A 23,307-nucleotide genomic window follows, 5' to 3' on the forward strand; every position below is an offset into this window, starting at 1 on the left:
TTTTCCCAGGCTGAAAATGTCAAATACTAGAGGGCATGCATTTAAGGTGAGAGGGGGAAAGTTTAAAGGAGATGTGCAGGGCAATTTTTTTTACACACGAATGCCTCAAACAACTGCCAGGGGTAGTGGAAGCAGATACGATGGTGGCTGTTAGATAAACAGATGAACATGCAGGGAATGGAGGGATATGGATCATGTGCAGGCAGAAGAGATTTAGTTTAATTTGTCATCATGTTCAGCATAGACATGGTAAACCTTGAGGGTCTGTTGTTCTATAATTGTTCAACTGAGCCTCCACAGTATCCTTTTTGTGGAGTTTCAAAGATAATTAAGAGTTTGTTCTGCAACAACACGACACTCCCACCCCAACCAAGACTCCACGTGCCAAGATTCCAGCATCGACAGTCTCTTGTGTCTCCACGTGCTCTCTGGTTCTCTGGTGATTATTGGAGTTTTGGTGGCCAGGAGGGAGGAGTTGGTGACTGCCTATTGCTATGGTTTTGTTGAATCAATTAGCAACCATTCTAATTAAATAGTGTGTAAATAAAGGGGCTGACCTTGGCTTTGGATAGATGGGAGTGGTTCTGCTGAATGAATTCCTGCTTTGTTTTCCCCCTGTCTTGGATCTCTGGGATGGGCAATGTTACCTTCTGCTGACTAGCAGATAGAGGTGTTTAGTATTCAGTGTGGGTTCCCACAGGTGTAGAATTTGTGTCCGGCCAGCTACAGCACAATGTTACTTGCTGTTGTATTTAGAAATGGATCAACCATAAATTTATCCAATTATTCTGTTTCAGAATGCTAGATGAAGCTTTCAGTAATTTTGAGAATTATTCTTGAAGCTTAGTTGAATATTCATCATTAATGTATACTTTAATGGGAGAATTCCTCAGTGGAAAACTGTGTTGCATAGCATTTACTTTAAGGTTTATTTTTTTAAAATCTCGGTCGGTGGTGGAGCTCCTGTTATTTATCATCCTGCAAATCCTGAAATATTTTAAACATTTGCAGGAATCTCTTTTGGTTATGTGTATTTAGAGGTGCTACTGTTCAAGAATATAAGGGCGATTCCCTGAATTTCTGTTCATCAGACCTTTCCCATTTTCCATCCTAGTACGGAAGTTGTGGTTGTTTCAAGGAACTGTTTAATATTCCAATTTAATAATCTCTGGAGATGAAGTTTGTAAGTGTGATTTTTGAATCCTTCAGATTTGAGCTCAGAGCATCTGCTCAGTGTTAGTTTTCAAGATGCTTACAATTTTGTTAGCATCATTGCATGAGTAGTTAAACTAATACATAGTTTGTTATTACTGTTCAGTTTCAAAGATCCCATGATGTGATTTGGAAGGAAAACAGGGGACTTGTTTTTTTTCTTCATGGGATGTGGAAGTCTCGGGCAATGCCGGCACCTATTGTCCAATCTCTGTTTGCTCTGACGTGTGGAGCAATTAAGAATTGACTGCATTAGTAGTTCTGAACTTGCAGGTTGTATACAGACAGAATTACTGCCCTTGAGGACACAAGTGGATCATATGTTTTTGAATTTTAATGATAACCAACAGTTTGATTATTATTTAAAAGGCTAGAGTTTTAATTTCTTGTTACTTGAATTGAAATTCCTGTTTCCATGGCAGAATGTAGACTCCGGTCCCTGAAATGGTGGTCCAGAACTCTGAAAACTAGTCCAGAAACTAGTGCCCCCCTCCCTCACCTGGATCCACCTATCATCTGCTAGTTCTTGCTCCACCCCTTCCCTCCATCTTTTTGTACTAGATATCTCCCCTCTATCTTTCAGTCCAAACGAAGGGTCTTGACCCAAAATGTCAACTGTCCATTTGCCTCCACAGATTGGTATTGGTTTATTATTGTCACTTGTACCAAGGTACCATGAAAAACTTGTCTTGCATACATACTGTTCATACAGATCAATTCATTACACAATGCATTGAGGTAGTACAGGGTAAAAAACAATAACCCTGCCTGACCCGCTGAGTTCCTCCAGTGCTTTGTATGTTGCTCCAGATTCCAGCATCTGCAGTCTCTTGTGTCTCTGTAGTCCAGAAACTTGCCCACTACATGACTGTACCCCTGGTGCCTAAACCAGTGCACTTTGTGGGAACTTGCAAAGTGTAAATTAGCTGCTTGTGTCTGTGCTTACAATTGCTTAATTGGTTGTGAAAAGCTTTTGGACATGGGGAGGTTACGAAAGGTGCTGTTCAATTGCAAGGGAGAAATTTCTTTACTGTGTCTAGAGACTGGAATGTTGCACAGGGAGTGAATAGCACATGTTAATGAAAAACTAGGTAAGTATAGTATATAATTGCTCTATTATATCAGCTTTTAGCCAGTCTCTCACTCCCTCAAATTGGCTTGTTCAGGTCTGAGCAACTCTGGGCTTTAGTACTGGAGTTTTCAGACATTTCAACTTGTGCCCATGCAACAAACTTGAGCTGGTATTTGTTGTAAAGGTGTAATGAAAGTGTTCAAGTGCCAGAGTAATTTCAAGTGAATGTTTTCCCCTGCATCCCCCACAATACTGAACTAATCTGAATCTTTATTGCTATGATATTAATGAAGAGCTTAGATTTCAGGGTTGAGTTTGTTGTCATGCTATTAAAACAATGGAAATGAACGGTCCATGAACACCTCTTCTGCACTATTTTATCTTTGGTAACTTGTAGTAATTTTTGTCTTGCACTGTACTGCTGCTGCAAAACAAATTTCACAACATAATAAGTAAGGATAATAAATCTGCTTTTGAATATCTGCAAGTCGAGGATGCACAAACCTATCCAGCATTTGTTTAGCCACTGATTTTTTTTTCCCAATCAAAATTCTTGTCTCTTGTTTAAATCAATCCTCCATTGGCAGCCATGTGTTCAGTTGTTTGGCATGCAATTTCAGAAACTATCTCAAAAAATCTCTCCACTTTGCCATCCCTTCTCCTCATTTAAGATGCTTCTCAACCAGGCGTTTGGTCTTCTGTCCTAAACTCGTATCTTGGTGTCAATATTTTTTCTTGTTGATGGCTTCTGTTGAGAGCCTTAGTTTGTTTTTGTTAACTGAGTGGGTGCATCCAATTGCAGGTAGTCATTGTATTCTCACTGGCAGTTGTATCTGGTCTTTTCTGACATGACAAGTGGCATGTGGAGTACATGGGAGTGACTTGGAAGAGTGTGCACTATTGGCAACTGCCTTGCAACCAAGAGTTCATAATTACTTAACACTAATTGGATTGTGCATGACCAGCATGAGCTAAATGTTTTGGAACCTACAAAAGTAAAATGACAAAGTACCAAGAAAAGATGATCTGAAGTATCCTACATGGATCACAGAAAGGAAGTCTAAACTTGACAATCCGAAGGTTCCCTTACGAGCTGGTGGCTGAAGGGAAACTCTGTAGATGTGGTGAACAATGACTAAGGAAGTTTTTTTGCCAGGGTGTCACCCAAGTAGTTACAGGGAGAAAAATCAAAAGGTACTTTGAGCACACAGCAAGCTAGATTTTAAAGATTGGACGTGAAGAAAGTTATTGAGGGTGGTTTCTCGATCTTTGGGTACTGGTGCCTTCGGGGTTCTGTTCACCGTCTACTTCAGCAGTTTGGCAATGAGCCTCGAGGGATTGACATCCTAAAATAGACTTTGTATAGAATTATAAACCAAATAAACAGCACAGGAGTGTTGAAGAGATGGTAAAGGACAAAAACAAGTGTAATGGAAGTGGTTTTCGATAAATGTAAGAGATTGAGAGGAAACTTGAAGCACCAACATTGCCCTATTTCTGTGCTCTTATTGTCCTCTGGCAAAAGTTTGCCTTTACCAGAGGAACGTGCCGATTCCTTGTGCAAGTGTTATTCCTAGCTTGCAGAACGCAAATAGTAATATCTACAACTGCACTCTCCTTCCCACGTTCCCTGAAGCCTTGAGCTTGGGATGTGATTAGACGTTGGCCTGAACATAGTAATTTCTGGTAATCCTTAATCCCTGCGCATTAAATGTCATTTATTAATTTGTTTAATCCTTGTACAATTTAACAATTTATCTTCCTCCACTTTATTGAAACCATGTTTTGAAGACCAATGGCTACAGAGGTATAAGGAAAACTTGGTGAAAATTGGACCTTTTATTCAGAAATGCAGAAAGATGTAATGACTAATTAAAGCACCTGAAACCCATCAGTCTTCCTATCTCTGTGCTTTATAAGATTCACTTGAGGGTGAATTATTTGCAGGGGAATGATTGAGATTGTTCTAATGCAAGCTATTGATCCAATGGGCTGAAATCTCCTGAAACACCCATTTACAGTAAAACTCGAATAATTTACACGCCAGACTGGCAGGTTTCCTTCACTATTGGGTGTTATTCCTATTAATACCTCAACACTTTGAATTCACTTTCTTAGATGTTACATAATACTATAATAAATTCTCCAATGATCCCAGTAGTGTGGGATTTCCAAATAGCCGTATAGCAAATAGCTGGAGCTTTACATGAAAAAACACAAGTATAAAATTAATTGAGTATAGGGCTTGCATCTCCTGTCAGTGGCTATTGGGCAGGCACAGTAGTGTAGCGGTTAGTGTAACGCTATTACAGCGCCAGCGGCCTGGGTTCAATTCCCGCCACTGTCTGTAAGGAGTTTGTACATTCTTCCCGTGTCGGCGTGGGTTTCCTCCAGGTGCTCTGGTTTCCTCCCACATTCCGAAGACGTATGAATTAGGAAGTTGTGGGCATGCTATGTTGGTGCCGGAAGCGTGGTGACACTTGCGGGCTGCCCCCAGAACATTCTACGCAGAATATGTATTTTACTATACATGTGACTAATAAAGGTATCTTATTGATTTCTTTTGGGTGTTGGGGAGACTGCAAAGTCATTTTCACGGCTGGATCTCGAGGTAACTGAGAATATTCCAACTTTTTGCTGTTTAATGGATTCCAGTTTGCCCAAAGGATAGGTTTGCTACAAAAAATTGATTTTCTTGTCTGGGACATTTAGCTAATTGAACAAGCCTTGTAAGTCCAGTCCAAGGTGGATACTGTATGATAACTGCATGATGTGGTCAGTGCTCAATTGTTTGTTAGCCTGGATTCCATGTTGTAGTTTCTTGAACATCTGTCCTGTTCCTTTGCCAATGCCCACCCAGTGGATGAAGATAAACCAGTGATTCCCATTTCTAGTGTTCTGTGTTGAGGTAATGTTCTAATTTATTCCCCTTGATTTTCTTTGTGTGGATGGATAAAATGTTGAATGCAGTTTAACATAGATACAAATTAGGACAAGAAAAGACAAGACATCTTTATCAGTCAGTACATCGAAACACACAGTGAAATACATCTTTTGTGTAGAGTGTTCTGGGGGCAGCCCGCAAGTGTCGCCACACTTGCGGCGCCAACATATCATGCCCACAACTTCCTAACCGGTACGTCTTTAAAATGTGGGAGGAAACTGGAGAACCCGGAGGAAACCCCCACAGTTACGGGGAGAAAGTACAAACTCCTTACAGACGATGGCTGGAATTGAACCTAGATCGCTGGCACTGTAATAGCGTTACACTAACCGCTACACTACCGTGTCTGAGTAAAGGGGAAAAAGTAACTGGTGGGAGTTGTCTGTCGGCCACCAAATAATAACATTATAGTGGCACAGGCAATAAACCAAGAAATAGATGTAGCAGAGGATGCAGAGAGTCTACAGAGAGATATAGATAGGTTAAGTGAGTGGGCAAGGGTCTGGCAGATGGAGTACAATGTTGGTAAATGCAAGGTCATCCACTTTGGAAGGAAAAATAGAAGATCAGATTATTAGTTAAATGGTGAAAGATTGCAGCATGCTGTTGTGCAGAGGGACTCGGGAGTGCTTGTGCATGATCTGCAAATGGTTGGTTTATTGCAACTGTACAGGGTACTGGTGAGGCTGCACCTGGAGTACTGCGTGCAGTTCTCGTCTCCTTACTTGAGGAAAGATGTACTGGCTTTGGAGGCGGTGCAGAGGAGGTTCACCAACTTGATTCTGGAGATGAGGGGGTTAGCCTATGAGGACAGATTGAGTCACCTGGGACTATATTTGCTGGAATTCAGGGGATCCTATAGAACAGGAGTAGGTCACTCAGCTCCTTGAACCTACCCTGCCATTTAAGGTCCCAGCTGATTAGTGTCATCTCTGCATACCCATGTACCCACCCTTATCAAGAATCTGTCTAGCTATCTCTGCCTTAAGAATATTCAATGACTCTAAGAAAGGATTCCAAAACCTGCGCAACCCTCGGAGAATTGTCTTGTCTGTCTGAAATGGGGGATCCCTATTTTTAGACAGTGATCCCTCATTTGAGATTTTACCACAAAAGGAAACATCCTCTCAACATCCACCCTAACAAAAGCACTCAGGATCCTTTAAGCTTCATCAGGGCCCCTCTCCCTCTTGCGAATGACCGAATTTTCTTCCAATCTGCACTGCAGCATTTGGTGTCTGATGATCTCCTCTGCATTAGAGAAACCAAATGCAGGTTGTGTGACTGCTTCCCAGTTATCTGTCACTTTAACCCTCCAAACCACTTTCGCTCTGACTGCTAGCTTTGGCCTCTTGCACTGTTCCATCTTCCAACTGGATTCATTACAACCCTTGGGACTTGACACTGAATTCAATAACCAGCCTTTACAGTTAGTCAAAATTAGCTGGTTTTGATGAAAGGTCATCAACCTGCATTGTCTTTCCTCTCCACAGACGCCGCAAGACCTGTTGAATATCTCCAGTAGTTTTAGTCTTGCAGCAACTGCAGTTTTCTACATCACATGGTTCCATCTTCCCTCCATTCTCGTTCTTCTCCATCTGTTTGCATCTCCTCCATAAACATCCGCTACAATTAACAGGCCTTCAGCACCCTCCCTGAGCAGGCAGTGCCACTGCCTTCTGTGCCATTCAGTCTTCATCTCCACCCTATCCTGGAATGAAACAAATTGAACAAAGGGCATGTCCATGTCCCCGGTTCTTGACCCTGCTGCCAGTAGGAAAAAATTTTCTTTATCAGCTCTATCCATATCTTAAATTTAAAATTTCTCTATCCAATACTACCATTCCAAGTTCTTTTCCAAGGGAACAACCATAGCTTCTCCAGTCTCTCAACAAAGTCTCTCATCCTTAGAATCATTCTAGTAAATCTCATCCACACCCTCCCTCAGACATTGTCCTAAAGTGAGATGCCCAGAAATGGACTCGATACTTCAGTTATAGCCAAGTGGTGCATAAAAAGCTTCCTTGCTCTTGCACTTTCCTCCTTTTTATATAGAGCCCAGGAACCCATATTCTTTTTAAGCCACTTCCTCCACCTTCCACTTCTCAAACTATGCCCCATAACTGTTCTTGAAAACACTGTAGAATTTTGCCTCCCATCGGGCAGAAGATAAAAGCTTGAAAGCACGTACCACCAGGCTCAAGGACAGCTTCTGTCCCACTTTATAAAACTATTGAACAGTTCCCTAGTAAGATAAGATGGACTCTTGACATCACAATCTACCTTGTTATGACCTTGCACCTTATTGTCTGCCTGCACTGCACTTTCTCTGTAACTGTAACACTTTATTCTGCATTCTGTTATTGTTTTCCCTTGTACTACCTCAATGCACTTTGTAATGAATTGATCTGTATGGATGGTGTGCAAGACAAGTTTTTCACTGTACCTTGGTACATGTGACAATGATAAATATAAATTTACCAGTTCCAATATTGCCTCTTATCCTCCCTGCCAAAACTCAAAACTTCATTTCTCACCGTTAAAATTCATCTATTTACCCATCCATTCCAGCAACATACAGCCATCCATCCTGCACTGGGTTTATTCTGCCTCCAAGTTTGGAAATTGTGTCTGGTACACACAATTCACTAATGTATATTGAGGGGAGCAGTGGGTCTATTACTGGCGCCTGGGGAACCCCACTGTACATTGCTCTCCAGTGTGAAAACAACCCATCACTGTTACTTGGCCAATTTTCTATTTCTGTTGCTTACAGATCCTTTTTCACCCATGACACTACTGAAAAGCCTGTTGTGTGGCATTTTATCAAATGCCTTTGGAAGTCTGCATGCATTATATCAACTGCATTTCTCTCATTAACCTTCATTACTACGAAAAAAAAATCAGTTTAGTTAACCTGATTTGCCTTTAGCAAAATCCATGCTTTCTTTTTTTAATCAAACTGCTGCTTGTGAGTCTGAAGGGTGACATTATAGATGTTTGTAAATTCAAGAAGGCTGAATGTCACAATCTTTTTCCTAGGGTTGGGACATCTAAAACCAGAGGGCATAGGATTGTGAGAGGGGAAATATTTAACAGGGACATAAAGGGCAAGGTTTTCCACACCTGTGGTGGGTATATGGAACAAGCTGTCAGAGGAAGTGGTTGAGGCAGGTACAATTTCAATGCTTAAAAGACTTTTGGACAAGTACATGGATAGGAAAGACTTAAAGGGATTTGGGCCAAACACAGGCAAATGGCACTAGTTCAGATCAGCAAGTTGGGCCGAAGGGCTTGTTTCCATGCTGGAAAACTATGACCCTGACTCTAATCCAAATGGCTGCTACTTCTGTCCCTGCTTGTTTCTTCCCCACCTCAGAGGTTAAATGGACTGGTCTGTGGTTACGAGGTTCCCTTCTCTATACTGCATTGAACTTATTCAGCAGTGCGGTAATTCCTGCAGTGATTGCTTCGGGACTGGAATGCACTGCCAGGAGGGTAGGAGTTGTGGATTCAATTGCATTGTTCAGTAGGGAGCTGGATAATTATCTGAAAGAAAAGAATTTTCAGAGCTCTGGGGAGAGGGCTCGGGGACCAGAGCGAGCTACATTGCTCTTGCATTGAGCAAATATGGACTTTAGTGAACTACATGACTTCCTTCTGTGCTAAAATTACTGATTCTATTAACACAGCAGTTCCTGGACACTATCAGAATCGGGTTTATTATCACTGATTTGTAAGACGTGAAATTTGTTGTTTGGAGGCAGCAGTACAGTGCAAAGACGAAATTACTGTAAATTGCAAAATATGGTATGGTGCAAAAAAAAATAATGAAGTAGTGTTCATGGCCTGTTCAGAAATCTTATGGCAGAAGGGAAGAAGCTGTTCCTGAATCATTGAGTGTGGGTCTTCAGGCTCCTGTACCTCCTCCCCGATGGTGGTAACGAGAAGAGGGCATGTCCCGGGTGGTGAGGGTCCCTAGTGAAGGACAAGTGCAGTGATAATTTAAGGGAATGTCTTCAGAGTTTGGATTTCTGTAGCCACCTCATCAGGGTCAAGTATCAGTTGTACATGATGGCTGAATATTAGTATTAACAGAACCTCCCTGGGACTTTACTCACTGGAATTCAGAAGATTAAGAGGGGATCTTGGAGCAACATATCAAATTATGAAAGGGATAGATAAGATAGAGGCAGGAAGGTTGTTTCCACTGGTAGGTGAGACTAGAACTATGGGACATAGCCTCAAGATTCGGGAGAGTAGATTTAGGATGGAGATGAGGAGGAACTGCTTTTCCCAGAGAGTAGTGAATCTGTGGAATTCTCTGCCCAGGGAAGCAGTAGAGCTACTTCATTAAATATATTTAAGATTTTTGCATGGTAGGGGAATTGAGGGTTATGGGGAAAAGGCAGCTGAGTCCACAGCCAGATCAGCCATGATCTCATTGAATGGCGGAGCATGCTCGACGGGCCACATGGCCTACTCCTGCTCCTATTTCTTATGTTTTCATGAAAGAAATCTTAAAAGATGGTCTTTATTTTTGACTGCTAAAGTGGTTCATGTGATAGACTAGTGTATCATTGTCTTCCCCTTACCCGGAGAGAAATTATTACCAGGTTTAATGGCTGCATTTAGAAGAAGCACTACTGTCAGTTCCCTCTTATTCAAGCAGTGACTGTGAATTGTTAAAGGACAGTGCTGATGGGTCACAGAAAATCCCCAATGGTTGTGTTTCATTTATAACATTGCCCCGGGCTCTCCACTCCATCCTGTTAGATTGACCTCCTTTTCAACCCTGCACTGACTGTTGTACAGAGCGCAATTTTCTTTTGACTGCTTTCTAGTTAGCCATGTCATTCCCCACCACCCCCGACAGAACTTTAACCTTTAATGTGTGGTTTTGTATTCTGGCTCGCTTGGTATTACATGTACACAGGTGTACGTGTGTGTCTGTGTGTGCCGATAACACTAGCCTTGTGATGTTTGTGATGTCCTCTGTTGTTTGAGGGGCTTGGAACAATGTTTTCATAGCACACAGAGCAGTACAGCATGGGAATAGGCCCTTTGGCCCACGATGTTGTGCCGAACTAATTAAACTAGTAATTAAACTCCTAACTAAACTAATCCCTTCTGACTACACAATCAGAATAAGATTTATGATCACTGACTTATGATGTTAGTTGTTTTGCAGCAGCAATGCCCATATCCCTCATTCTCTGAACATTAATGTTCAATGTTCAAGAAAGGTAATAGGGGTAATCCTGGGAATTATAGACCAGTCAGTCTCGCGTCAGTGGTGGGCAAGCTATTGGAGAGGATTCTTAGGGACAAGATTTACAAGCATTTGGAGAAACACAAGTCTTATTCGGGATAGTCAGCGTGGCTTTGTGAGTGACAGGTCGTGCCTCACGAGCCTAACTGAATTTTTCAAGAAAGTGACAAAACAAATAGACGAAGGAAGAGCGGTGGATGTGTTGTGTATGGACTTTATTAAAGCATTTGACAAGGTTCCCCATGGTATGCTCCTCCACAGAGTCATGAGGCATGGGATCCATGGAGACTTGGCTCTGTGGATTCGGATTGGCTTGCCCACAGAAGGCAGAGGGTGGTAGTAGATGGAGAGTATTCTGCCTGGAGGTCAGTGACGAGTGGCGTTCTACAGGGATCTGTTCTGGGACCCCTGCTCATTGTGATTTTGCTTTTTATAAATGACTTGGGTGAGGAAGTGTGGGTGAGTTTGCGGGTGCCATGAAAGTTGGACGGGTTGTGGATCATGTAGAAGGTTGTTGTAGGTTACAACAGGACATAGAGAGGATGCAGAGTGGGGCAGAGAAGTGGCTGATGGAATTCAATTAGGAAAAGTGTGAAGTGATACACTTTGGAAGAATGATCATGAAGGCAGAGTACAAGGTTAATGGCAGGATTCTGAGTGTGCAGGAAAAGAGGAGTCTTGGGGTTCCAAGTCCATAGATCCCTCAAAGTTGCAGCACAATTGGTTAAGAGGGTGTATGGTGTGCTGGCCTTTAGTTGGGGGATTGAGTTCAAGTGCCATGAGGTAATGTTACAGCTCTATAGAACTCTGGTTAGACTACACTTGGAATATTGTGTGCAGTTCTGGTCACGTCACTGTAGGCAGGATGTGGAAGCCTTAGAGAGGGTACAGAGGAGATTTACCAGGATGCTGCTTGGATTAGAAAACATGTCTTGTGAGGAAAGGTTGAGCGAGCGAGGGCTTTTCTCTTTGGAGCGATGCAAGATGCGAGGCGGCTTGATAGAGGTGTATAAGATTATGAGGGGCATAGAGTGGGCAGCCAGCACCTCTTCCCCAGGGCAGCAAAGGCCAAAACCAGAGGACATCCATTTAAGGTCAGAGGAGGAATGTTCAGGAGATGTCAGAGGTAGGTTCTTTACACAGAGTGGTGGGTGCCTGGAACATACTGCCGGGGGTGGTTGTGGAGGCTGATACAATGGGGACATTTAAAAGGCTCTTAGACAGGCACATGGAAGTAAGAAAAGTGGAGGGTTATGGGCTGTGTAGGAGGGAAGGGTTAGATTTGATCATGGAGGGAGGTGTTCATATAGCTGGGCACAACATCGCGGGCCGAAGGGCCCGTACTGTGCTATACTGTTCTCTGTTCTATCTAAGCCTTTTAAATGCCTCTCTTCTATTTTGCCTCCAAACCACCCCTGGCAGTGCATTCCGGGCTCTCATTAGTCTTTTTTTTGCCTCACACATCTCCTTTGAACTTGCCCCCCTCACCTTAAATGCATGCCCTCTTTTCAGTTTTATAGTCCAGAAGTCGGACTTCTGACACCACTTCCCAATCCAACAGCCACTGACCCATAGACTTTGGTCTAGTGAATGAAGTGGACCATTCTAGCTTTCAATTAAGTCTACCAAAATGCAAACACTATGCAGTATCCCATATCGAATTAACAGTACAGCTATAGCCTACAGCTTAGTAGTTGGTTGATGAGCACTGGTTCTCTGAGTTTTGGTTGTAAAGTGTGCTAATTTACATACTTAAAACCTGGCTGTGGATACTTGTACCACTTGATGCACATGTGTTTTCTGGATCAAAAATGCATGAAGGTTTTCAGGAACATTAGATCTGTGCAGCTTCCCACTGCACGGGACATCTTTAGCCTTTGAAGTTTGAGAGATGATTTTTGTGAATTGATGAGAATCAAGATTTCAAATTTTAGGGCACAGCTTGAATTGTATCGTTTGCACCCCACAGCTGGATAAGGCCCTTTATGTGGTTTGATGTTTCAATCCAAGGAACTGCTGTGATTGCAATTTTAAGACTGCTTAAATAGCAACCCTTTATATTTGAACCATTTATAATGTCCCATTAAATCAAATCAGAGGAGTGTCTCTTGGCCCTTTTCCTCGGTACACATCCCTTGGTGAAGAACTTCAATCCTTTGGCCTGATCCAGTCCGCACTCTGCGTCCTGGAGTTCAACTGCTTTGGAGAAGCTGGTTCACTGAGCGGCTGCACTGATTGGAGTTCAGCTTGTTTCACAGTGCCACATGGCAGGGAAACAGGGCCCTTCAGCCCAAGCACTTGTTTACACTAATCCTATTTTGTTCTCCCCCACATTCCTATTGACAACTCCCACGTTTTACTCACTGACACACTACAGGCATTTTACAGTGACCAAATCTAACCAAACCGCACATCTTGGGACGTGGGAAGAAACCGGAGCACCCAGGGGAAACCCACATGGTCACAGGGAGAACATGCAAACTCCGCACAGACAGCACCCGAGGTCAACATTGAACTCAGTTCACTGGAACTGAGGGTGCTTCACTACAGTCACCCAGGTTGATGAGTAACTCTGTGATGTTGCATTTTGATGCTTGTTTAGTTCAGTGCTGTCATGGATTGATGCAGTTGCTCCAGGAAGCTCAGTGCTGTTACAGGATGGTGCCAAGCCTGACTAGCTAGGTCAGGTGTAAGCTTGAGTGGAATATTTAAGGTCGGTGTGGCCCCATCTTGATATTTGACCCAAGTCAGGGCAATGTGCTTGGTATCCTCTTGATCAATAACTAGCAGTAGCATGAGTCATCCATTGCACTTTATTGCAAACATCTCCAGGTCAGGTTTGGAAAACATTGGTCCTCAGGGAAGATTGGGTTGGGCTTGATGTCCCTGCCAACATAAAGACACGTGGTTGTTAACTCTGAGCTGAAGGCATGGGCACAAATTTGAGAATAATGAGAAGGCCTGCAAAGACCTTGGAGTTAGGATAGAAGAGATGCGAAGGGATGAGGCCATGGGTGAAATGACAAACTAAGGTTGGAACTTTAAGATTGAGGAGGAGTTTGGGAACGTGGTGGCAATGGGTGAACAAAACTTGGTGTTGGGACATGGGCTGCAGAGTTTAGTCTTCAAGTGTAAATTATTTCAAAAACTTTTCTCTTTTTCCCCTCCCTTTTGCAGGGATTAAGCAGTGGTGGGAATGCACTTGGTGTTACACGACCCCCATCCTTCCTGCGACAGAGAGTAACACGAGTCAATCTCAGGGATCTCCTCCTCTGCTTGGAGCAGGACCGAGCAACCAATCATTCCCTGCTCCTGTACCGAGCCTATCTCAAATGAAATAAGTGGTATGAACTGGATCCGTGCACAGGACCTGAAGAAAACTGGTTGCATAGACAGTGGTGGTAACTGATGCATTGTTTCAGGAAGCAAGACTCGGGACCCTATCGTCCTTGTTTACTCTTGAGACTTTTTTTTAAAAAAAACAAAACTGACGGGTACAATTTTTGTTTTGTTAAAATTCTTAAAGGCAAAAACTGGATTCAGTTGAACTTCCAGTATCACTTGTGAAAATGAATTCCCTCCAGTTCAAAGATGTGGAAAACCAGGATGTTATAGATGCTTCAAGGTTGTATAATTAAAAATAAAAAAAATCTGATCCATCTCTAAGTTAACACTCCCTTCTGATACTGTAAAATGTAAATGGCGTGCATTTTTTTCATTAAATACATCTGCTGTGGTATTTGTTCCTCATTTAACAGGATAGATTAGCAACTCTTTTGAGGTTTGAGTTTAAACAATCTGTTTCTTTGCGCTGACATTGTCACACCCCTGTTTGAGAGTTGAGTCTCTGTGGCGAATATAGTTTGTCAGGTTCAAACTGGTTAATTTTCCATGACTTGTTAAACCTGTTGCTTTTTTTTTCCTCTATCAGCGACAAACATGGCATCACTTACCTGCAGCTGTTCTTGTGTTTATTCCTTTCTCAGGGTCTCGGTTACAACTTTATCTTCCAAGAAGTGGAGTTTAACCTTTCAGGAGAGCCAAGAAATTTTAAAGAATTGCTTTCTTTAATCCACCTGTTTCCTCCCAGAATGAGCCAAGTCAGTGGTGGCCACTGCTGAACATCATTAGATTAAATGTCTCAGCCTGAGCAACTTGTCAATCGTGCTGAATTCTCTCCCCCATCACCACCACCCCCCTCCCTCAAAAATAATCACATCCTTCGCTCTGAATTAGATCAGCGATTATGATGGAAAGGTTAACACCAACGCCAGGTACTTCTGCAGTGGTGATTAGCAGTCTGCTCCAGTTTAGAACCAAAACGCTGCTCAATCTTAGCCCAAGAAATAGTCCATTTTTCCCATCCTCAACCTATCCATCACTATAGATATCTGAGATGCACTTGGAGACCCTCTCAGGCTTTTGGCCTTTCATTTGTGTAATTCTAATGAAGCTGGAAGAAATTTCGAGAGACCTTTGTACACACAGACTTGCCGAAATGCTTTTAATTAGTGCATTTATTTATTACGTGCTGGGCCCAAGAATGTACACCCATCCTGAACCTGTAATTTTCTGATGGGTCCCTTTGGGGTCAAGTCGGGTGCTAGGCTCTGGTGGTGAAGATAAAAGCACATGTGAACTTGTTGGATCAGAACACCTACTGCCTCTGGACTTGTGCAGAGAATTCTAGCTTTATCGTCTGTCTCATTGCCAGTTCCTCTAGGGGCAGATCAGAAGTGAGGGCTTGGTCTGTTGTAGATTCTAGGTATGTGTTTGCTGCAACATCTGGTTCTCAGAAGTGTGCAGATGGAATCCAACACTGGGAGTTAAGCATGCGATCTGAAGCTGTGTTACTGATGGAGTCAGTCGGGTTGTAGATATGAGGTAATGCTTCTCCAGCTGGCTGTTAAAAGTACACAAGCCACTGACTATTTTTCACTCACACATTGCTTGACTGAGAAGGTACATTGATGTGGATATTTATGGCAGGACCTTGTGTATAAGGAACATCAGTGATCACATAACATCAGTGACTGCAGGATGAAATGCTTTTAGATATCTCCAGGGTGTGAGTGGTGCAGTGTGAGATAAGAGTTTGTGTTGGGCTGAGATTTTGTGGACTACTTAATGAAAAGTCCTAAGTATAGCTTTACCGCAATTCTTTGTGAGATCCCTGCTGAGGAAGGAATTCAGTGGGGTTTCCTTCTCTCAAACAGGAAATTCTGGGATGTTTGGCAGCCATTCTAAAGATTGAAGGATTTGTATTTCCCTGAGCAGGTGGTTGAAGACTTGTCCTTGCCATGTTTGGAAATGCCAAGGAACACTGTAAACAGTTGCCTTAATTGCTTGCGGGAACTGATTGCCTCCATTGCCCTAACATCGTGTTAACGTCCCACTGGCCAGTGAGGTCCTGCTGTGCTCAATTCCAAACCTGTTGGTTAAAAATGAGGCGTAGCAAAATGAATGGGACTCTCCAAACATCAGAAAGTGGCATATACTTAAAACTGTGTCCCAAGTTCGGTGGGTGAACAAAGAAGGAATTGCTGCATCAGAGAGGCAGAAACATGGGATATTCCTGCTTATAATCACTGGAAGTCTGCACCACTTGTGGGACCCATCAGTGTGTGCTGGTTTTTTTTGTGATCTTAGCTTGTCAGTTTGTTTGGGAGAATTCAAATTCCCAGTGTTATTAATAATGCAGAGTATCTCCTGATGGGGGAAGGAAGTGTTGTTAAAACACTGCACCAGAGTGGTACACCAAGGAGAAGAAGCCTTTGTAGGTGGGTGTCATGGTGAATGTATCTCAAGTATCTTGACCATCTTGGGACCTCTTCAGGTGTGACCTTCCCCTGTGCCTGCCCTCCTCTCCCACAGCCCAACTCCACCCACAGAAATGTTTGTGGAACACAATCATTTGAGGATTTAAAGATTACCCTGTGTGTTATCCATATTGACTTCTGTTCCTTGTACACTTCCTTTTCCTTGCTACCTAAACTCCCTTCAAGTGAACTTGACAAAAGAAATAGCTGCAGCAATCACATTGAAACCTGCTGGTAACCAGACGTTCAAAGCATTTTCTGCCTACTTTGGCAGTGTTCTGAGGGTTTTCTGTCGAGTTGGTGGATATTATATATTTAAAAAGCTCCTGGGGGTATTCTGCAATAAAAGTATAATTTTGATGCCATTTTGAGTAATATATAAAGCGAACTGACTTAGTTTCCTATAACAAGGACAGGCAGCCTTGTGTGAAGTGGTTAATTTGAACACTTGGGGTTAGGAAGAAGGTGAGTGTTGGACAACATAATATTGTCTGTGTTTTGTACAGCACACAACTCCTTGAACCTGACAGAGCTTGGTATTGGACCCAGGTGTAAATAGTAACACACAATGCAAGACAAAAATATATAAATACAGTGTATATATTAAAAGAGAATTTTTGACCCATGTGCATCGAGTGATATCAGGTTCTTTCATTTGTATATAGGCTGATGCACAGGCTGTGAAAACATTTTTTATTAAGTAATCTGTATATAAGATGCATTTTTTTTGGTAACTGTGTTGGAGCTTTGTACCCATTTTGTATGACATTTTTGTTTTGATGTGCCTATATTAAAGTATCCTCTGTTGAGCATTTGGAAGAATGTTAAGTATGTTGTATATGGTTTTGCACATCAAAGTTAAAAATCATAAAAATGCAGATGAATATGATGGCACTTGTATTCTTTTTATTGAAATGGCCTCCAAAGATGCTTTTACCAATTAATTTGCACAGTAGTGCAGCTAGCAGAGCTGTTGGTCACTGCTTTAGCAACCTAGGTTCAATCCTGACCTCAGGTGCTGTCGGGGTGGAGTTTGTATGTTCCCCTTATGACTGGCTGAGCTTTCCCCCAGGTGCTCTGGTTTCCTCCCACATCCCAAAAATGTGCAAGTTAGTAAATTGGCCTTAGTGTGTAGATGAGTGGTAGAATCTGGGGGCAGCCCATTCCGACTGTTGTCACCCTCTGAAAACCAGTTCAACGAGCCTCCCTACCTCCTCCATCTCCTGCTACCATGCAGCCTCTTCAAAGCTCTTGTGCTCATCTTCAAAGGCAGCTTAGGGGACCTCTTAAAGTCAAAGTTGAGTTTATCGTCAGATGCACAAATACATGTGTGCGCACAAGTGCAATGAAAAACCTGCAGTAGCATCTGTATTGTGGAGGGTCGTGGCTGTCAGGTGACAGCACTGCCCATTACCTGGTCGAAAGACACACCACTGCCACTCAAGGTTTGGCTCCACCCCACCCATCAGTGCACACCTGACCATTGGTCCCTTTAGCACCTTTGTACCTGGCCTCGGGCCATTGGCCTTTTTTGAACCACCTGGACCGGACCCTCCAGCACTATAAAGAGTGCCACGTGTGCTTGGTTCTGCCTCTTTTGATTGCTCCGAGGAATCGTGAAACAACGCTGGAGAGACCATTGGTAAGAGTGCACTTGCACAGGGTTAGGAGCGTCCTAAGTTAATATTCCCAGTAGCGTAGAGCTATGCCAGCACTGAGTTGAGGGGTGGCAGGCATCATATTGTTTTTCCTTGATCGTTTGTACCCAGTTTGTCGTGTGTGCATCTCACCCTTGTTATGATTTCCCCACGCTCGCTATCACCAGTGCACGTGTGTGTGTGTTGCCCCTTTACCTTTTCCCGTGTTTGTCTTCATAAATCATTTAACTCCAAGACTGTTCAGAGTCCTTGTCCTTCAAGACCTCGAATCTGTTTCATAACAGCATCACAGACACACAGCATCAGATAAGCAGCATTCACAAGAGAAATATGAATTACTGTGGTGAGTAATGTGAGCACAGGAGTGGGAAGTCTCGTTTGCTGTGGTAAGTACTGTGAGAACTAGAATGAGAGTGGGAAGCAGTTTGAAAAGGTGGGCCTGTCATTGTTGCTGTGGTGAGTTAATCGACCTGTTGATTAGTTAATTGGATAATTAGGCGGCAGCTGCCAGTAAAAAGAAATGGAGCAGCCATTGTGTGAGTGGACAGTATTAGAGCAGGGAGCTGAGGCTTCGGCTAAAGAGGTGGACTAGGTGAGTGGAGGCTTCTGGTAGGTTCTCATTCTTTATTATTTGTAATTTTCTTTGTACAGAACAGTGGGAATGGCAGTCAGGGCAGAAGTTGGCTCCTCCTGTAAGATGTGGGAAGTCAAGGAGACCCCCAGTGCCCCTGAGGACCACACCTGCAGGAAGTGTGTCCAGCTGCAGCTCCTTACAGACCGTGTTAGGGAGCGAGCTGGATGAACTCTGGATCATTGGGGAAGCTGAGGAGATGATAGACAGGAGTTACCAGGAGGCAGTTACATCTAGGGTGTGCGATGTAGGTAGTTGGGTGACTGTTAGGGGAGGAAGAAGGAATAGGCGGTCAGTATGGGATACCCTGGTGGGTGTTTCACTTGGTGGAGAGCCACAGCAGCAGGGTCTCTTGAGCGGAGTCTGGCTCTGTGGCTCAGAAAGGAAGGGGGAGAGAGGAGTGCGATGGTGATAGGGGATTCTTTGGTTAAGGAGACAGACAGGAGATTCTGTGGACAAGAACAAGACTCCTGCGTGGTTTGTTGTCTCCCAGGTGCCAGGGTCAGGGATATCTCGGATCGGGGGGAGGGGAAGGAGCCAGAAGTTGTGGTGCATAAGGGGTGAGGTCCTGAAGAATGAGTTTTGGGAGTTGGGAAGGAAGCTAAAAAGCAGGACCTCAAGCATAGTAATCTCTGGATTGCTGCCTGTGCCACGTGCCAGGGAGGGAAAGAATAGGAGGATATGGCAGACTAATGAGTGGCTGAAGAGTTGGTGAAGGGGGCAGGGGTTCAGATTTGTGGATCACTGGGATCTCTTCTGGGGTAGATGTGACCTGTACAGAAGGGACAGGTTACACTTGAGAAGGACCAATGTCCTTGCGGGCAGGTTTGCTAGAGCTGTTGGGGGGGATTTAAACGAGGTTGGCAGGGGGATGGGAACCAGAGTGTTAGATTCGTTGATGGGTCAGTTGGTGTAGAAGTAGATGAGACGTGTACAGAGAAGGTGAGGAAAGACAGGCAGGGGACGGGCAGAAATGCAGTCAATTAGATGGGCTGCAATGTATTTAATGCGAGAAGTGTTCAGAATAAGGGTAATGGATCACGATGGATGGAATTACGATGTTATGGCCATTACAGAGACTTGGCTGATGTAAGGGCAGGAGTGGCTGCTTGAGGTTCTGGGGTTTAGATCTCTCAAAAGAGAGGGAGGGAGGTGGAAGGGGAGGGTGGGTGGCATTACTAATCAGGAATAGTATCACAGATGTACAGTATATATGGATTTTAGCACGGCATTTGACAAGGTTCCCCACGGAAGGCTCATCCAGAAGGTCATGAGGTATGGGATCTATGGAAAATTGGTTGAGTGGATTCAGAATTGGCTTGTCCACAGAAGGCAGAGGGTGGTTGTTGAAGGCAAGTATTTGACCTGGAGGTCTAGCAATGGGACTAGCGGAATAAAGTTTCGGCACAGACTAGAAGGGCCAAATGGCCTGTTTTCTGTGCTGTAGTGTTCTATGGTTCTAGGTGGGTGACTACTAGTGTTCCACAGGGATCTGTTCTGGGACCCCTGCTCTTAGTGATTTTTTATAAATGACTTGGATGAAGAAGTGGAAGGGTGGGTTGGTAAGTTTGCAGATGACACAAAGGTTGGTGGTGTAGATAGCACAGAGGGTTGTTGTAGGTTGCAATGGGATTTAGACAGGATGCAGAGCTGGGCAGAGAAGTGGCAGATGGAGTTCAATCTGGAGAAGTATGAAGTGATGCACTTTGGAAGATCTAACTTGAAGGCAGAGTACATGGTTAATGACAGGATTCTTAGCAGTGTGGAGGAACATAGATCTTGGGGTCCAAGTACATAAATCCCTCAAAGTTGCAGCACAACTTGATAGGGTAGTTAAAAAGGCATATGGTGTGCTGACCTTCATTAGCTGGGGGATTGAGTTCAAGAGCCGAGAGGTACTGATGCAGCTCTATAAGACCCTGGTTAGACCACATCTGGAATATTGCGTTCAGTTCTGGTTGCCACACTATAGGAAGGATGTGGAAGCTTTTGAGAGGGTGCAGAGGAGATTTACAAGACTGCTGCCTGGATTGGAGAGCATGTCTTATGAGGAGAGGCTGAGCAAGTTAGGGCTTTTCTCTTTGCAGAGACGGAGGATGAGAGGAGACTTGATAGAGGTGTACAAGATTATAAGGGGCATAGACATAGTGGACAGCCAGCACCTTTTCCCCAGGGCAGCAATGGCTAATACTAAAGGTCATCAGTTTAAGGTGCGTGGAGGAAAGTTCAGGGGAGATGTCAGAGGTAAGTGTTTTTTACACAGAGAGTGGTGGGTGCCTGGAATGCACTGCTGGGGCTGGTGGGGGCTGATATGATGTCATTTAAAAGACTATTAGATAGGAACATGGATGAAAGAAAAATAGAGGGTTATGGGAGGTGAAGTAGAGGGGGATAGATAGCATGTGGATAAGGTTTATATAGGTCGGCACAACATTGGGCTGAAGGGCCTGTACTGTGCTGTTCTATGTTCTAAACAAATTATACCCAACTTTTACAAGAAAGGACACAATTAGAACAAAACAAAGTCCATTTTAGTGCAAAGTGGTCATAGTGTTGCTAAACTGTAGTGATTAGGGTTGTGCCGGTTGGTTCAAGAACCGAATGGTTGAGGGAAAGTAGCTGTTCCGGAACCTGGTGGTGTGGGACTTCAGGCTTCTGTACCTCCTGCCCGGTGGTAGCTCCAAGAATTAATCAGTTTTTAAAAATCCCAAGAACCAAGGTCTTTTCCATGTGGGTTACGGGCAGTTCTGAACCACTCTGCACAACCCATGGAGGTGGTGGGTATTCTGTCCAAACAAAGAGAAAGCTCCTATGGTGCACACCTCTGGCCTTCAGAAGCAGATACTGGAACACTCACAAAGCTGTTGCCTAAGCCACCAATCTGGAGGCATCATAAGTACACTCCACCCCCTGCCCCATCCCATACTAATGTCTACAGGCACCATTTAGGTGAAATATTATTCTAAAGCAAAACAAGTAAAACTTGGAACTGAGTAGTTGTGCACGTCTCCATGGTCTGTAGTCACACTTCCAAACAATTTGCCATGTGACCTTCCACATCCATGTTCCTTTCCAGGACAAAGTCTTTCAGCACATCTAACCTGTGTAAACTCTGAAAACTCCACTCTTCCCTGGTAGTTCACATGCTCGTCCAATTCCTTTTTGCAAGAAGCCACAGTTGAATTGGTTCCTACCCAGCTCAGGCATGGTAGTGCAGTGGTTAGCGTAACACTATTACAGCGCCAGCAACCCGGCTTCAATTCTGGCCGCTGTCTGTAAGGATTTTGCACGTTCTCCCCATGACTGCGTGAGTTTCCTCCGGGTGCTACGGTTTCCTCCCACATTCCAAAGACGTACGGGTTAGGAAGTTGTGGGCGTGCTATGTTGGCGCCAGAAGTGTGGCGACACTTGCGGGCTGCCCCCAGAACATTCTATGCAAAAGATGCATTTCACTGTGTTTCGATGTACATGTGACTAATAAAGATATCTTAATCTTACCTTGCTGGCTGGTTTTTAGGCAGATGAATCTCTCATCTTTGTGAAAGTCTTGTCTCTTTGATCCTTTTGCCAATCACCTTAACATTTTGTCGTCCTCGATCTTTCCATCAGTGGTAACTCAATTTAGAACACAGCTGACAAAGGGTCTTTGACCTGAACAATTGTTTCTCTCTCCACAGATGCTGCCCAACCAGTTGAGTGTTTCCAGTATTTTCTGTTTTAATTTCAGATTCCCTGCAATTACAGTTTTGGTTTTAAACTTTTATCAACTCACCTCTTTGGTCCCAGAAGCACATAGATGAGCTAAAACCATGAGATATGGGAGCAGAATTAGGCCATTTGGACCAACAAGTCTGCTCCATCATTCAATCTTGGCTGATTATTTTTCCAAGCCCCATTTTCCCTGTAATCCTTAACCCCCTTACCAATCAAAAACCTGTCAATCTCTGCCTTAAATATGCCCAATGACTTGGCCTCCACAGTCCTCTGAGGCAGAAAATTCCACAGATTCACCACCCTCTGGCTGAAGAAATTCTTCCTCAGTTCTAAAGGGACCTCCTTTTATTTCTGAGGCTGTGTCCTCAGATCCTGGACTCTCCCACTGATAGAAACATCCTCTCCACGTCTGCCCTATCCAGGCCTCTCAGTATCCGGGAGGTTTCAATGAGATCCGCTCTCATCCTTCTGAACTCCATCGAGTACAGGCCCAGAGACATCAAATACTCTTCATATGTTAAGCCTTCCATTCCTTTGATCATTCTTGTAAACCCCCTCTGAACTTCTCCAGGGCCAGCAGATCCTTAGATACAGGGCCCAAAGAAATAGTCTGAGATCCTTTTTATGATTAGGCCTAGGAATTGATGCTTTATTTCTCTGTTACATCATAAATGTCAAGGTTGAGTCTAAAAATAACAACTTTGCAAAGAAGAAAAATCTTCGGACATTTAAGTCCCAAAGTGAAGTCAAACACAGCTGGATCACTTCTCATTACGGTGCAACAGCAGTGGGAGTGCTGGAACTTGCAATTCATTTAACAGCATGAGGTCAGATCAGAGAATTTTGACAGCAGCCATTATTCTTGGTTTTCAGGCCCCCAGACAGGTTCCAGACTGCCACTGCCCTGAGCACATTTGAGAAGTTTACAAGGATGGAGGGAACCCACTCTCTGAAAAATGTTGGTCCCCAGTAAAACCTGTGTCCA

General features: G+C 43.7%; 1 protein-coding gene across 3 annotated transcripts in view; it reads left to right on the plus strand.

The window, feature by feature from the left end:
* The window catches only part of LOC127574551 (transcription initiation factor TFIID subunit 4-like), a 118,388-nt gene that overhangs the window by 82,786 nt on the left and 12,295 nt on the right, over nt 1-23,307 (plus strand). Inside the window, exon 15 of one of the 3 annotated variants that reach the window (XM_052023628.1) lies at nt 13,678-14,237. The exons of the other annotated variants lie outside the window; for them this stretch is intronic. Within the exon in view, the coding sequence (XP_051879588.1) occupies nt 13,678-13,836 (159 nt within the window). The 3' untranslated portion in view covers nt 13,837-14,237. Of the gene's footprint in view, nt 1-13,677; nt 14,238-23,307 lie in introns of those variants that run through there. 3 annotated transcript variants of the gene reach the window in all.

This window comes from Pristis pectinata, chromosome 9 (genome assembly GCF_009764475.1).
Source record: "Pristis pectinata isolate sPriPec2 chromosome 9, sPriPec2.1.pri, whole genome shotgun sequence".
Taxonomy (NCBI): Eukaryota; Metazoa; Chordata; class Chondrichthyes; order Rhinopristiformes; family Pristidae; genus Pristis; species Pristis pectinata.